The 17,113-nt window shown below is 39.3% G+C and overlaps 1 protein-coding gene across 2 annotated transcripts in view; it reads right to left on the reverse strand.

Annotated features, from left to right (window-relative positions):
* stab1 (stabilin 1) overlaps positions 1 to 17,113 on the reverse strand; it is a 189,713-nt gene that overhangs the window by 138,930 nt on the left and 33,670 nt on the right. For both annotated transcript variants that reach the window (XM_085457297.1, XM_085457298.1), the window contains 14 exons: positions 13,286 to 13,378; positions 12,799 to 12,885; positions 12,608 to 12,719; positions 11,050 to 11,236; positions 9,678 to 9,771; positions 8,748 to 8,906; positions 8,384 to 8,479; positions 6,793 to 6,888; positions 6,039 to 6,086; positions 5,269 to 5,402; positions 2,022 to 2,133; positions 1,455 to 1,532; positions 1,193 to 1,294; positions 970 to 1,071 (listed from right to left, as the gene is read on the reverse strand). In XM_085457297.1, the coding sequence (XP_085313423.1) occupies positions 970 to 1,071; positions 1,193 to 1,294; positions 1,455 to 1,532; positions 2,022 to 2,133; positions 5,269 to 5,402; positions 6,039 to 6,086; positions 6,793 to 6,888; positions 8,384 to 8,479; positions 8,748 to 8,906; positions 9,678 to 9,771; positions 11,050 to 11,236; positions 12,608 to 12,719; positions 12,799 to 12,885; positions 13,286 to 13,378 (1,500 nt within the window). The remainder of the gene's footprint in view (positions 1 to 969; positions 1,072 to 1,192; positions 1,295 to 1,454; positions 1,533 to 2,021; positions 2,134 to 5,268; positions 5,403 to 6,038; positions 6,087 to 6,792; positions 6,889 to 8,383; positions 8,480 to 8,747; positions 8,907 to 9,677; positions 9,772 to 11,049; positions 11,237 to 12,607; positions 12,720 to 12,798; positions 12,886 to 13,285; positions 13,379 to 17,113) is intronic.

A 17,113-nucleotide genomic window follows, 5' to 3' on the forward strand; every position in this document is an offset into this window, starting at 1 on the left:
ACATTTCACTTTATACACAAATTAGAGTTTTGTTATAAACAGTATGTAAGTATCTAAGATAAGCTCTTAGTAGCCCATCTTTAAGATACTGTAGTTCAAACACAGCAGACCAACATAAAAACATCCTGTGCCAAATTAATACATAGCCTGGTTTATAGACATCAATTCTCTTTCAGATATTTCCTTCCTCTCCTGACAGGGAGATATCTGACACAAAAAGGTGATTCATTATTTTGGTCAGTACAAACAAACCACCTTAGTACCATTGTTTGCTGGGAATGCTCACTTCATTTTGCGTTATATGAAACAGCTCAATTATTATTTGATGTGGATGTTCGTAATGTGTGTCAGTCTGAATTTCACCACTTTATTCGTTTAGGTTGCACAATCCACATGTTGTGATGCCAATAAATGTTTTCACATAGTTCACATACGTAAATAATATTAAAGGTACTTTTTGTAATTTCCCTCTGCAGATTTTGGGTTAATGTTCACCACCAGGAGGTGCTGTTTTACCAGTGGATGCATTGAAATATTTTTGCACTTATGCTGCCATTTAATTTGTAATATTTTTTTTTCACCCTCCCTCAGTTTCTCAAGAAGGTTTGCCTTTTTTTGTAAATAAGAAATTAAATAATAGTTATACTGACCCGCTGTACCAGTTAATGGCTTTTGTGCAACTGGTGTTACACAAATATACAGCCCAGATGTTTTAAACTCAGCTGATATTCTAACACCTAATGATCGTTACATAAATGTTTTTGGACATAAACTAAGAGTGGTTGCTCCTTCACATTTTGTTAATAGATTTAGCTCATTTCTGAATTATTTGAGTTATTTTTAAAAATGGGAAATGTATAAATACTTTAAAGGTTGTATAAAACAACCTTTAAAGTATCCATTTTCTTGACAAGTGTTTGGAGGTTTTGCAGAATAGCAGCTGTCCACTGAATTATATTATTGACCTACCAGGATGGAGGTGTTAGTCCTGCTAAGATGCTGCCTTATAGCCTCATCTGTTGGCAGCAGAAGTGTAAATGACTCAGTAAGATTTGAAGACAGGTTGTACATCTGAGAGAAAACACACAGGAAGTTAATTAAATGTAATAATAATAAGAAGAAGAATAAAACAAGATTAAAAATAAAAAAGGATTACATCTTATCACATGATGCTGAGATCAGACAGACTTACCAGAACATACTCTCTGAAAAGCGTGAAGTTGGAAGAGGAGTTTAGGAAAGCCATAAGTGTGGGAGGCTCAGGTGGGCGGTCTGAGAGAGGCGGAGCCAGAATCTGACAACAGACAGACAGAGAGAAAGGTGCTCTGTATGTGTAGATGGGGAGAGAGTAAACTAATATGCTAATAATGTTATTTATTCACATCATTATTTGCTCTGCATGAAAAAAATCTGTATTTATTTCTTTTCATTTCACTGTAAAGATTCACGTGTACCTTGTCTATGAAGTGGAGATAGCCATTGATCGCAGGTAGGTTGGGGGTGAGGATGGATGCTTTTCCAATTTGGATGACCTGAAACACGCGCGCACACACACACACACACACACACACACACACACACACACACACACACACACACACACACACACACACACACACACACACACACACACACAGCCCAAAAGGTAAGGTACAATAAAATGGATCCAAAACAATAATGGTACTGACTGAAAAGTTATTCTTATAGATTTTCCTATTAAAGAATTAAAATGACAGAATGATTTTGATTGAAAGATTGACTGAATTGATTGAATGATTGAAATGATTTTTCTCTCTAATTTTGTTAAAGTATACCACATTTGTCTGTAAGCGCCAGTTTAAAGAGGATAAAATGCAAATCATTTCCATAGAAACTAGTTATATCTAACATGAATGTAGTGACATGAATACCCTTGTACACCTGCAGTTTCTACATCAGGCAAACCTTGTGAACACAAAAAATCTGAGTAAACCCACCAGAATGTGTAGTTATGTGGTGAGACACAACTGACCCACTCTTACCCCACTGCTGTTGCTGATCTCCCACTGAGTGGGTAGGTTTAGGGTTGGCAGTCTTTTGCCCACCATACTGCCCAGATCTTCCACAGAGTAGATCCCCTTCAACACGTGGGCCCTGCAACCAAAGGGAGCAGTAAATAAATGAAAAGTTTTCTAAAACACACAACACGCTCCAGGATCCTGTCAGCAAAGGACATGTGATCTATCAGATCAGCAGTTCCTAATTTAAACAGTACAGAAATGTTTAATTTTTACAGTCTTTCAGATGCACCACCAACATCTTTACTGACACAACTATCAGTGAGGGAAATGCTTATTTGAACTCCTGCTGAATTTGTAAGTTTGCTCAATTACAGAAGACCTGGTAGTTTCATTTTAATTGAGACAGAGAGAGAATCCAGAAATATAAAAGAAAAAAACACAGAGTACATGAAACTCGCATGTCACTGAATGGAATAAGTAATTCATCACCAAGCAAAATATGACTTAGTACTTGGCGAAGAAACCTTTGTTGGCAAGCCAAATGGTAACTTGTAGTTGGTCACCAGGTTTGCACAGATCTCAGCAAGGACTTTGGCCCACCCCTCATTACAGAAACATTCTAAATCCTTTTTGTTTCTTGGATGCTGCTTGCCAACACAAAGCTTCAGCTCCCTCCTGACCAGAAAAACAGCCCCAAAGCATGATGTTACCACTTATGTGCTTAACTGTGGGGATGGTATTCTTTGAGTGACCCTCAGTATTTCTCTTCCTCAAACACAGCGGGTTGATTTGATTTTGGTTTAATCTGACCACAGCTCTTTGTCTCAAACCTTCTCTGAATCATTTAAAGGTTCATTGACAAACTTAAGACTGACGTGTACGTGTGCCTTTTTGAGCAGGGTGACCTTGTGGGTGCTGCAAGATCTCAGTTATGGCACAGTGAGTAACCATTGCTGTTCTTGGTGTCTGTGGTTGCTACTGCCTTCAGATCATTAACAAGCCCCTCCCACATAGTTTTAGGCTGATCCACCTAATTTCTCAAGATCATCTTCACCCCATTAGGCAAAATATTACATGGAGCTCCAGACTGAGGGTGATTCCTAATCACATTTCTATTTTTCTTCTATTTTCTATCATATCTGAATAATTTTTCAGTTGTCGTCTTCACACCAAGCTTCTTGCTGATGGCCTTGTAGTCCATTCCAGCCTTGTGCAGGTCTACAATATTGTCTTCCTTTGGCAGATAAGGAGTTAAAATCAGGAATCTCTGTAATTGATTGATTGTAATATTTTTGCCACATGGGCATAGAGCCAATCTGTGGGAGCCAGAATTTTGGCTGGGTTATGGAGGATTGCATTTAGTTAGGTATGAATATAGGTGAAATGCTATAGGTGAAATGCAGCACCACTTAATCTGGGCAACTGACCTTTCAATATCAGTTGGACAATGGGGAAGAGGGCGATGGGCTGGGGGTTCATATAATTAATAAATATTATGCTATACATTTAAATACAAAGATCAGAGATCGTAGCGATAGCAAATATCCATGAACACTATACTGATATAATACCCAAATACTTTACATACCGATCTGTAGAACAAGAGATTAACATTAAACTGTGCTTCTCTGTGGCAGCTCACCTGCCTCACCTGTTGTGAAATACTATTGGCTACTGACTGATTATCTGTATGTGTTGGGTATAACTAAATAATTATCAGTCACTGCTGCTGTGTCTTATGCATAAATGGATCTCTGTCTTTGGAGACACACCTATGGATCATATGAGGATTCAAGTATTTAATAAACTCAAACAGCTGTAAGCAGTGTGAAAAGATAAGGTAAGGTAAAAGCACATCGCACATGCCTAAGGCGTGATAGTCAGCAATTCAGGTAATATGTAAATGTGGGCACAAGCAGAATACAGCTCAGGCTTCTTATTCTCCAGGCTAATGTGGAGAGGAGACGCCTTTTAAGCAAAGTAAGATTTCCTCTGGCCACATGCTGCCCATATCTGCCAAATCTCAAGCGAATTATACTGTATCCCTTTAAATCATTCTATCTCTGTGATTCATTAAGAAAACGATCATACAGACCTTAAACTAGATTGTGGTGTTAGATAAATGAGTCACTGTCTATAGCTGTCTCATCAAATTTACAATGGCCTGGAGAAAACTCTGGAAATACTCATTTCCATGAGGAGTCTCAGGTCGTTTGGAGTGGAGGGCCCACTCCTGAAGACCTTCTATGACTCTGTTGTGGCTTCTGCTATCTTTTATGGCGTGGTCTGCTGGGGCGGCAGCATCTCTGCTGGGGACAGGAAGAGACTGAACAGGGTGATCCGAAGGGCCAGCTCTGTTCTAGGATGCCCTCTGGACCCAGTGGAGGTGGTGAGTGACAGGAGAACGGCGGCTAAGCTGTCATCCCTGATGGACAACATCTCCCACCCCATGCAGCAGACTGTGACAGCACTGAGCAGCTCCTTCAGTGGGAGACTGCGGCACCCACGGTGTGGGACGGAGAGATTTCGCAGGTCTTTCCTCCCCACTGCTGTCAGACTCCATAATAAAGACTTTAACTGATCAAGCACACACATCCATACATATGCAATAATACTAAGTGCAATAATCCTTTCTGTCATCGTTGTATTTTTACTCAGTTGTATATAGTATTTGTATTTGTATTCTATTTTTATCTTATTGTATATTTATTTTATTTTATTCTACTGTATATAGTATTTTATTTTATTCTATTCTGTACAGTTGTGTACTGTATTTATTCTTATTGTATTCTAATTTTTGCCTCATAACTTTTGCACTGTCCACTTCCTGCTGTGACAAAACAAATTTCCCACGTGTGGGACTAATAAAGGTTATCTTATCTTATCTTATCATACACAGAGATTCTCTGTAACTTATCATAATACCCCCGCAGACTCCTGTGAGCTGGTTTAAAAATCACTTTAATTTTTATATTGCACTAAAACATAACAGAGTTTAAAGACAAGCATATTACTATATAATACAGAAAAAAATAAAACATAACAACCAAACAAAAGGACAAAGAAGATTAAAATTCAATATAAAATCAATATTTTAAAAAGTCTACAAACAGAAAAGTAAACTAAATTTCTTAGTTAGACTTTGTGCTAAGCTGGCTCCATTTTTATTTTGTGTTAGAAACACTGATTCTGTCACACAAACTTCATGCACTGGCATGCTTTGTCTGAGCTCAAGGATCAGTTTTAATGTGTGTGTGACTTTACTAACCGCAGAAAGTAAGGCAGGTGGTGTCGGGTGTTCCAGAATAAGATGTCAGCTGTACTCATGTTCCTGAGAGCGTCTCCAGTAGGCACCAACACAGTTAAGTTCCCATTCAGGTCCTCAAAGGCATGACTGAAACGCTGATCACATGACACCGTATACAGCTTAGTTATCATTGGAGCAGAGTAGTTTAAGAAAACAATGAGCAGGTGGAACTACAGAAGCTTCACCTGTGTCAAAGGTAACACTCATTCTGGGTAGGTGTCTAATTGTTTTGGCTGCCTTGACTCCATTGGCTGGTAAATTTATTCATATTTTTTAACTTTTAACAACACTTTTGCCACTACAGTGCCATGTACAACAATAGATGAGAAAACCATCACACAGTTGACAAAACAGCGATTTGTGTAAAGGCTTCCCTTTTCTGTCAAAAACATATTTTTACAGAAAGTGGAAATGTAGAATATTTTATAAAATCAGTGTGCGTTTAAGTTGACACATATTCTTTTAACAGGCCAAAATGCACAGCAGTAAATGTCTTTAGCTTATGTGTCAGTCTCTACACCAGTCTTCTGAGAGGCTCAAAACAGAAAGGAGGGAGCTGCAGGAGAACAGCTGTAGAAGGGGTGAAAATCCCAGATTTCTACCTATTTTCAACATCAGTCACTAAATTAGGAAACTCGCCAGCTATCAAGGCTTTAATGTAGTTTAACTTTGAACCGAGAAAACTGACGAAGTTCAAAAACTATAGAGTAGTTTGTCTTCCTCTTACTTACCTGAGTCAGCCGGTAGAAACTGTACATCTTTACATTCATCTCCAGCTCCTGCAAACACACCCACAGAAACATAACTGTGTAATGAATTACAGTTAATGAATCAAGTCTGATTAATACAAACAATAACAGAAATATTTTAGAAATCTTATGCAAAACTTATGAATGCATCTTAAAATCTTATTTTTTTTATATAGAGGCTAAAGGTCTCAGCCAATTGTGCTACAATCATATGAGTAAAAATCATAAAATACAACATTTTAGTATGTAAGGTTTCAAGGTCAAAGGTCAAAAGTCAGACATCAGTGCTTGTTTTATAAGCAGGTTAATGCCAGCCTGTTATAATAGAAACATCATAAAACAGTTTTATTATATCCTTGCTCGTGTTCTCTGAGTGCTCATGTTAAAGTTATTTTTTCTGCAATAAATAAACTAATAAATAATTTACATTTTTTTCCTTTTCTTTTGCAGCCTGAGGACCGGCTACATATTGGCCACATGTATGCTTTTTTTTTCTAAAGCATAAAAACTGAGTGTAACCTGAAAAATGTTGTATGGTTGAAATGAAATTAAAGCACCTGCAGTAAATAAATATAAACGGCCTTCAATCCAGATTATGAAAAAGATATTCGTTCCACACTTTGACTGTCTTTCATTTTATTTTCACTTAACATAGTGAAACTGATTTGGCTCACCATGAAAGTGAATGAGTTCAACTTATATAACCACAATGAATCATAATGAGCTAAGTATTTACGTCAAGTAATGATCCGTAGCAAATGTTTCCGTCTCCAGCGTAGCCGTCAGGACAGGTACAGGTGTGACCTCCACCATCTGTCTTCTCACACTTTGCCTGACATACAAAAAACAAAACACACACACACACACACACACAGAGAAAGAGAGAGAGAATTATAGGATGCTAATCTAAATCATTAATACTGTGGCATCACAAAGTACTCACAAACTAATTTTTTGTTTTACATGCAAGAATTTCCTTTGAGATAACAGTCGATGACATCGCCTGTACCAAACATAATGAAAAGTTCCGACATCAATAAAGATGAGGTTTGACAAGCATTAGAATAGTTTTCAGGTTTTCCAAGAGCAGCTGCTAGCGTAGGCAGAGACCACCCTCACTAACTTGTGATGCAGACCCAGTAATTCTGTTCTACGAGCAGGGCAGAAAAGAGAAACAAGGTTTATGCCTACTATGCTCTCAAGGGATAAAGATTTAAACTTTAAAAATAGAAAAGCAATAATACTATGGTCTCTTCAATGACTAGAAGTATGAACTATTTTCTACAAAGTGTGACCATAAACAGCTTTTCTACACACAGAGGGATGCTTTCTTTGTTAGCATACACAGATCAGGACCTCGAATCAACTGTAATTATTTGATTCATCTGGTGAAAGTGGCTGCTCTGACTATGGGTCTCACTAAGGTTGCTCTCATCATATCCCCAATACAAAATGCCAAACAAGGAAAAAATTTCATGTTGGGAAAAGAATCACAAGCTCTAAAGATTTAATAAAATTCATCCAACAGACAAAGACTTCAAATACTTTCTTGATGTCTGATCAAATCTCATTATGCTAATAAAAAAAGTTTCACAATCTTTTAGCTATTTTACCTAATTTTTTCAAACTAATTTGTTTTAATGATCATCATTAAGATATTTTTCCTAATTGCACCTTATTTGCCCTGCAAGTAGAGTTCCTCTGTAGTTATATACAAATGCTAATTGATGGGACTGAATCTTTACCTTTAAACTTAATGGATTTACACTGTTGATACATTTTTCTGAATGCAGAGTTAGTGTAACACATCAATGAGAAAAGCTACAATTATCATTATTGAGTGCTAACCTCCAAGGCTTAAATTGAAGCTTGAGGCTGGCTCCAAAACAAAGCCAGTCCCGTCAGACTCCTATGTTAAAATACCCAACTTTACAGCATTAAAACTATTTAATGCCTGTTACAATGGTACCAGGCTCTATAACTAATTTTCCCCATTAATAATAACTATACATCTTATATATTTGGCTTAAAAGTTAGAGGTTCTGACTAACAGGTGTGCTGACTTGGACAACTGTAGCTGTAAGTGTCTGCTAGGCTTCACCTCCTGACTCACTGAACTGGAGCTACACTCTACATGGTGTTTGTGCTGCTGATCACATAACACTACAATCTCATTCGAAACCAACATGCTTTATTTAACCCAAAAGTTGGGAAATTGTGATCTATGGTTATTATTAGTCATTCTTACTTGGCATATGTGTTCGTGTGTGTGTGTGTGTGTGTGTGTGTGTGTGTGTGTGTGTGTGTGTGTGTGTGTGTGTGTATACCAGCTCATGGCAGCCTCCGTTCTTTTTTAGGCAGGGGTTGATGAGGACACACACCTTTCCATTGCCCATGTATCCAGTTTTACAAACACAGTCACTCTGCAGATGGAGAAACAGTCAGATGAGAAACAGAACAGCCTGACAGCTGGTTAATAACCAGTTATTTTTGCATATACAATGGTGAATTCTCATATTTGCAACTTTTACATAATGTGGTCAGCATATATACACAAGTGATCTCTGGTTAGTTTTGGCCCAGGATTTATACTGGGCTTCTATACCGGAGTACAAGAATCAAAATATGGAGCTGAAAATTCACAATGAACATAGTTCAAAGTTTATCCTATCACAAATTTTAAGCACGGACCTGTCCGGGTCCGATGTGTTTACAGTCCGCGTTGGTGCTGCAGCTTCCTCGACTCTCCAGCAGACAGTTGTTGATCTCCACACACACTCTGCCATCACCCGTCCAGCCCTCAGCACACACACATGAAGCATTACCTGGACCCGCATATACACACTCAGCCTGCAGAGAAAGAGGATGTGTCACAAAGACAAGAACACTGCACTGAATGAGCTTATCTTTATGATTACTGAAGGTGAAAAGTTAAATAAAATCACACACATTAAATAAATATAGCAGAACAACAACACATAAAGCCAGATTTACAAAAAAAAAAATGTGACAAAACAGTATGTGAGCATAATCCCCAAAAAGCTTTCATAGTTGTTGTTAGTTAGTTAATAGCTATTTTTTAAACACAGGCTCAGTCAGTTCATTTCAGTATCGATCAAGAAATATAAAACATGCTTTTTTCTTCTTCTTTCTTTCTTCTTCATTAAATATACAAGCAGTAAGTTGAAATGTTGCAAACATTAGTAAATCGGTTTGTGTGCTTTATTGAAATGAAACTCAATTTGAAAGCTCTATAGTCACTCATCTGTCTGCTTTCCTGGGTGTTCGGCTGCTTTTCTGTTCTTTACATCACTAAAGATTTCCCACACTGTCAATCTCAATATTGACATCATTACTCTAGTCCAATTATCTTCTTGCCCACATTCTTTGAGCCAATCAGCTTCCATTTTTGTGTCAAATCTCCGTCGTACTCCCTTACAGACCCTCATTCGTTCAACCCTCCTCCTCCCAATCCCCACCCCACAGACACCTCAGTCAGAGCCCCGTTTCACAGCCTCAGGCTTCTTCCTTCACCACCATCAGCGTCTAGACTCCGGGGGGGTTCTGTCCTAAATCCTATCACTGCTTTGAAGACACACACACACAAAGAAATAATCTTACATTGGTGTCGCAGTCTCCTCGGTTACTCTTCAGACAGGGGTTGATGGCAGTACAGGAGTGACCGTCACCCTCATATCCATCCTTACATACACACCTTATGTAAGACACACACACACACACACACACACACACACACACACACACACACACACACACACACACACACACAGTTAAACAAACTCAACAGGTGATGCAATAACAGAGGTGACAAATCCCTGTTGTTTATTTCTTCACAGAACATCGCTGAAGGAATTACTAAAAATCTATTTAAACAACAGTACAGGACAACCAGAACATTTTAACCACGCCAGCATTTAAACCTTTGGCAGTTATTTGATCATAAGATGATGGATGAAGAGACATTTTGGCTTGATTATGGCTTTTGATTAAACGTTTCCACATGAATTTCAGGGCAGTTTCTTAAACGCCCATTAGATTGTTTTGTTTTTTTAATTATAAAACTCAAAGTAAAACTTAGCTTTTATATATACATAAAAAAACAACAAGAAATGCTATACGTTTCCTCATCACAAAACCCAGGGTGTGCAGTTGTTCAAACTTCATTTTTTCATTCATTCATTTTTGAGAAAAATAAGCCTCCACTTAGAGATAGGATGAGGCCCTAAGTTATTCAGGGGGCGCTCAGAGTAGAGCCATAACTCCTCCACATGCAGGACATGTGGAAGAGTTTATGTCTGTTGGCTGGCACAAGAACACTTGGTGTCCTGGGAGCAGGTGGATACAAAGGACTCAACAGGGTGGGCTGGTGGATAGATGGATGGATGGAGAGATCTGGGGTAAAAAAAAAAAGGATAATTTTCTCATGCTGGGCCAAACACAACAAAGCTGTATCAATGAATAAACTGTCACAAATGTCTATCTGTCTGATAGCTTCATCTGCCAACAGTATGCCATCTGTCACGAGAAGATCAGTCATGCTAACGCAAGTGCCAAGCAAGCTAGAATAGCATTTCTGATGAAAACTTGGCCTACTTCACAAAAAACCCCAGATCTGATCGAGCATCCTCCTTTTCAGGCCAGTAGTGAAACATAAAAATTGCAGGTATTGTACAAAGTCTTTAATCCTTGATTATCACAAGTACCTTAATCCGAAAACGTAGTCCAAAGAAGAACTGAGGATACATCCGATTACAGAGAGTTTTGTGCAGTTTGTTTCAGACATTGAGGAGTAAGCGAGCGGGGATGGCTCCAGAATGCTAATTAAATGTCCAAAAACAGACCTCAGGAGCCACGGCAAGAACAAGAAAGTTTTTGCTGTCTAAAAATTTACAACACCTAAAAAGTGACTCAACACAAAACGATCTCTCAGCATCAAGTTATAGTAATGGTTTTATGATTAGTATTTTCTTACGTAATAGCCAGTCCTGTCTGATTACAGTATGCGTGGATGTGACAATGCTGCAGCAGTCCGTCTGCGTTGCACGGCATGGCCGTCTTGTCACACAGGTCCCCAGAGAATCCCTCCAAACAAGAACCTCTCCGACACACACCAGCGCTGCCTGGTCGGTTATCGCACGTTCCGTGAACACAGCGGCAATCTAAAGACAAGCACATACACATTATGTCATAATTTTCAGTCAGTTAGTTTGAAATTTTAAACAAAATGCACCTCCATTACCCTCTGTACAGTACTTTATTTCCATATACAGAGGTTTTTCACACTAAATAGTTATTATAATAATATTAATCCAGTTAAGCCTCAGAAAACAGGACACTGGATGTTGATATAAGGGTAAAAATCAAGCATTTGTAAATATGATTTCCAAAGATTAATCATATTTTTGGCCTCATTTCTTCTAGCAGGTCCATAAATTAGTGTGATTTATGTGGTTCTGGGTAAAGGGCCTCAACCACTGTTGGATGGATCGACAATAAAATTCTAAGAAGGCCATTCATGTCAGGATTGGTGCAGTGATGTGGACCTTGTACTGGTCTGCTGTGGTGAACAAAGGGCTCAGCATGAAGGCCAGTTTACTGGTTGTTCTACATTCCTAACCTCACCAAAAGAATAGGACTGAGGATAGAGGCAGAGGAAATGAGCTTCCTTCATAGGGTGTCTGTGGGCTTATATACAGGCTGAGGAGCTCAGTCACTCTTGTGTAGAGCTCATACTTCGTTCTTTTGTTACTTTCTTCAAATTTATCAACTCAACAAGCATCAGGAGGCTTAATTTATTTATTGAGACAGGATGCCATGTCTGCAACTCAATGACCCTTAGTATTCAGAAAAGAAAGCTATTGCAGTACCTTTTCTGAATACCAATAAAAAAATTCAGAATACCAAAGGCCATTTTATTCTCAGGATAATACATAATTCATGCTGATTTTAGGAAATAAAAATAATGGCTGCTGCCAGTGTTATCCCTCAGCCTCCTATTAGACACACCTATGGTATAAATTTTACAATCCTTCATTGCCTCATTGAGAATCACAAGATTTTCAGAAAATTTGACCTCAAGGTCCCATGAACTCGAGGTCACTGCAATTTGAACACATCTGAGATTTTTAGTAGACAGACCTACAGTATAAATTTCAAAATCCTACATTGCCTTGTTCTCGACTTACAGCATTTACAATAACTCACATTCCCAAACGTGCATGACCATGCTATCCACCCGCCCAGCAGGGTGACAATAATGCCCCATAAGCCTTTTACGGCTGAGGGGTAAAAACCCAGAATCAATATAGAAACTTACAAGAACTACAGAAAAAAATAAACATTAAATAAACAATAAACTCAAAATGAAAAAAGCAAAGTCGTTCTGAAAACCAACAGAACCAAAACTGAACTTAAAAGAAAAAACTAAAACGAAATTTAAAAAACATAATTTCTGTATGTAAATACATCAAATTGGAAATGGACATTTCATTGAACATAGTGAAAAGCTGTCAGCTAAGAGGAGGCGTTACCTTCATCACAGTTCACACCATGTTTGTTTGGATCTGAGCAGATGTGGCAGGCAATACCCGTCCAGCCTGCCTGACAGCTACATGAGCCATTACCATGGATACCATCAGAGCACTGTGTGCAATCAAAGCAAAAAATTAAAAATTAAAACACATCAGCCGAGGGACGAGGCTGCCTGAATGTTCCTCCTTACAGTTCCTTTGTCGTAGCATGGATGCTGAAATCCTCCGATGCAGGGCTTACAGTCCGGACCATAGAAACCTTTACAACACTTTGCTACCTGTGAAACACACACACACACACACACACACACACACACACACACACACACACACACACACACACACACACACACACACACACACACACACACACAACAGAACAAAACCAATAAATGTTTTCAAATGTATTAAATATATGTTTCAATAAGGACTAATCCACCACTGGGGAATTGGAAGTGACAAAAGACGACAATCCAGCTCAGCAACTGTGAACATCCTGATAAATATCACACATAATTAAAATGAAAAACTAATAAAACACAGGAAACTAAGCAGAATTAAACTGATCGGACAAAACAAAAATCACAAATTACATAAAACAAAAGCAAATGTAAAAATGATTGCCTATAATAACTCAGCTGCATCAAGTTAAAAATAAAGCACCAGTTCCTCTTTCACCTGTTTGGTGGTGTTGCAGTATTTGGCGCAGCCTTTGCTGAGCGATGGCCTGAGAGGAGATGTGACGTACTCGCAGTCGCTCAGATGACTACCCTGAATAGACAGAAGCATAGATTTTTTGCTACTAGTTCACATAAAAAAAAACCCGCACTGGCTGGCAAAATGACCAAAGTGATGCTGGGAAAGATTCCCAGAGCATTCGAAATTGTGTCCCTGTGAAAAGCATGGCATCAGAACTAAGAAAAGAGGGGTTTCTCAACATCAAATCATGGCACGACTGATGGTTTCTGTGAACTTCAAACACTTGAAACCAGGTTGATTTTTTTAGGCAGAATCAGGTGAACACAAAAGCAGAAGAGCGAATCAATAAGCTCTGCAAACTGCAAGGCAGAAAAGCAACCAGACAAAGTAATTATTGCGGAGGATAAAATTATTAATCCCAATATGAAATTTTAAAGTTTTTGTCAAAGTTTTCTCCAGTGCTCTTTTACAAGCCCCTGCTGTGCTATAACTTTGTGGTGCTCAAAGCTTTTAAAATCCAGTTAAAACTGAGGATTCTCATCTAGAAAGCATCATGCAAAAGATTTTTCCAAGTGTCAAGAACTGCAATAATAAATCTTAAACAAATTCAAAGACTGCCACATAATAGGCAATAGGCCTGTGCTACAATAGGCCTGTGTAGCACAGGCCTATTGCTGGAACGCCAAGACAATTCTACTACAATGGGAAAAGCAAGACGCAAGTCACCAGAGCTCTTTGTGTTGCTCGTGCACGAGGGAGAGAACTCTAACGAGCGCCGTTCCTTCCGCTCAAACCCCAGTCACTCTCAGTTAGCTCCCCCGTAGCACTGCTCTTTATTGTGGTTACATATGGCGTTATTTTTGTGCCACTATTCTGAGCGCGCGCAAAAATTGGACAGGTGCAAGTGTTGCATTTTGAGGAGGAATTTATTTTGAGCGAAGAAAAGCTAAATTTGAGTGAACAAAATTCATTGCTGCGAGCAAAAATGTATTTTAGTGTTTGCTATTATCCATATACACACACAAAAGCAGCCCCTCTCGCTCAGTTTTTGCATTTGGGCTCGCTCGCAATGTGTTGCTTGCGCTCTCAATATTTCTGCCCGTGCGCGTTCAACTCTTTCTGTTCACCGTGCCACAAAACCAGCCAATCACAGACTTGGATGCAAAAAAATCTGATTGGCTGTTTTGGTCTCCAATCAGCTCCGAACCGGCAACCTTCCGATTACAAGACGAACTCCCAACTCTTGAGCCCCAACACAGAGTGGCGGAGTTTGAAATATTACTCTTTCTGGGTTACAAAATAAATTTTTAAGATATTTTCATGCAAGAATGGTGCTGTGTAAACTTCTAATATCTGCTCGATTCATCAAGACATCACATATTTGCATAAGTGCTCTAATGTTTTCGGAGATGCCCGTTACCCACCAGCTGACCGCGTAGCTGGACTGGCCATTGGGCGTACCAGGTATTTGCCCCGTGGGGCAATGATGATTTTTCACTTTTATGTTTGTTTGTTTGTTTTTGTAATGGTATAAACAATGAAAGGTGGTGGATTAGCCAATTGGTCATGATCAACTCTGGGCTGGACCAATTACAATACATCCGTATTGAGGGGAAAAGGAACGCGATTCATCCCGTACTTCAGCTAGAATGAAAAAAAGACACAAAGCTGGAGTTATTCTGTCTTTACGTTGCTGCACAGCTGCCTCTTCTTCTCTCATTCTCTCTCTCCCTCCCTCTCCCGTTTCTACTTCAATCATGAAACTGATCAATGATCAGTTGATCGTCTCCCTTGTTTGTTTATCGCCCACTTTGCGCCAGAAAGAGGAAACCAGCGGATGTTGCGCTAAACAACAGCAGCATGTTCAAGCTTGATAAGCTGTTGTTATAATTTATTTAATATTACTTTCTAGTATCAGCTGATGTTTGCTGGAGCCACAGCTGTAAAAGCTGCTGGTCATGATATCGGTTTGGTTATGTGGTGAGAGGGAAACATTAAGGTGATACAAATCATGCATATATACCAACAAGACAGTGTACATCACTGTCACAACAGCGTTTGTTTTAGTTCAAAGGCTTTATGGTTTTTCCTATAATACCTGGTGGTGTCAGTTCAGCCTTATATATTATGTTTAACCCGAGTGACCACCCGGTCAGCTGGTGGGTAACAGGCATCTCCGAAAACGTTAGAGCACTTATGCAAATATGTGATGTCTTGATGAATCGAGCAGATATTAGAAGTTTACACAGCACCATTCTCGCATGAAAATATCTTAAAAGTTTATTTTGTGACCCAGAAAGAGTGATATTTCAAACTCCATTTTTTGCACGCGATGTAACAACCCTTATTGTTTTATAGCACCACTAGGGGGGGGGAGTCTCCTAGGGGGTGTATGAGTATAGCGTGGCAGCCATTACATGCTGCTCGTGTTCTGCTCTCAAGACAGACCTCACCATTGCAACGGCCTGGCGGCAGCGACTACCAATCCCTGCACATGTATGTACGGACAGTGTAGAGCCGTGGAGACCTGGCTTGTATGGTCTTATGTTGCTGACAAGGAATAAAGGTCTGTTGTTTAATTTAACTGACTGGCTTCGAGTTATCCGGCTAACCTCCACACCACATGCCCGCAGGACCTGCTAGCCGCTCCTTCCTCGGCAGACTGCTGTTACAGCAGCAATGAATTTTGTTCACTTAAATGTAGCTTTTCTTCGCTCAAAATAAATTTCTCCTCAAAATGCAACACTTGCACCTGCACGTTTTTTTTACGTGTGCTCAAAGTTTTTTTACGTGCGCTCAGAATAGTGGCACAAAAATAATGCCATAGTTACATGAATATGTATAGATTCATTAACATATGACGTCTTACATAGGCATGCATGTGAACAAAGAGTACTGCCTGTGTGTATGTGTAGGTATACGTGTGTGTGTGTGTGTGTGTGTGTGTGTGTGTGTGTGTGTGTGTGCACAAAATGTGACCCTTTGAAGACTCCCCAGACCTGCTGGTGCCAGGAGTCCAGCAGTCCACCTAAACAAAGGCTCTTATACTAAAACAGATACAGAGTAGGTGTCCTCCTATACCATAAATCAGTTAGAGAAGGTACGACCTCTCTCGTGACCTTAGGATGTGTGTGTATGCCAGAACACTCTGGAAGGCACACAGAGTCTTAGCAGATTGCTAAGGATCAGACATCCTATCAATATGCAATTGATTATATAACTCTAAGCATATATACATTTCTAAGCATAAATGACAATCCAATAATATAAACCTAACATTCAAAACAACTGCCAAGACACAAATTAATGACTTAGTCAAGTCAGGAATTGTAGTCTCAAAAAAGATGATCACTTGGACCCTGCACAGGAATGGACTGTGAAGTTGCAGACTAAGAAAAACTCCACTCCTGCAGGAAAGACACCTTCAAACCAGCCTGAAGTATGCTAAGGACAACCTAGAGAAAAAGCATACATGCTGAAAGTGCGTCCTTTGATCAGATGAGATAAAATTAGGACTCTTTGGCCACAGAGATGCTGCTTATGTTTGGAGAAAGAAGGAACAGGCGTACAAAACAAAGAACACCATCCCCACAGTGAAACACAGTGGTGGGAGTGTTATGCTGGGGGGACACTTCAGAGTGTCTTGAACTGGGAATCTTGTCAAGGTGGAAGAAACCATGAAGAAAGAAGGATATGTGAAATCTCAAGCAGTCACGAGCAAAACTGGGTCTGGATCGTCGCTTACCTCCAGATGACCACAGTGAATGTTATTGACAAGCATTAACCCTTTAAGACCTACCATAGAAC

This window comes from Copadichromis virginalis, linkage group LG5 (genome assembly GCF_057382275.1).
Source record: "Copadichromis virginalis isolate Kocher_CV1m ecotype Utaka linkage group LG5, C_Virginalis_male_GT1.1, whole genome shotgun sequence".
Lineage (NCBI taxonomy): Eukaryota > Metazoa > Chordata > Actinopteri > Cichliformes > Cichlidae > Copadichromis > Copadichromis virginalis.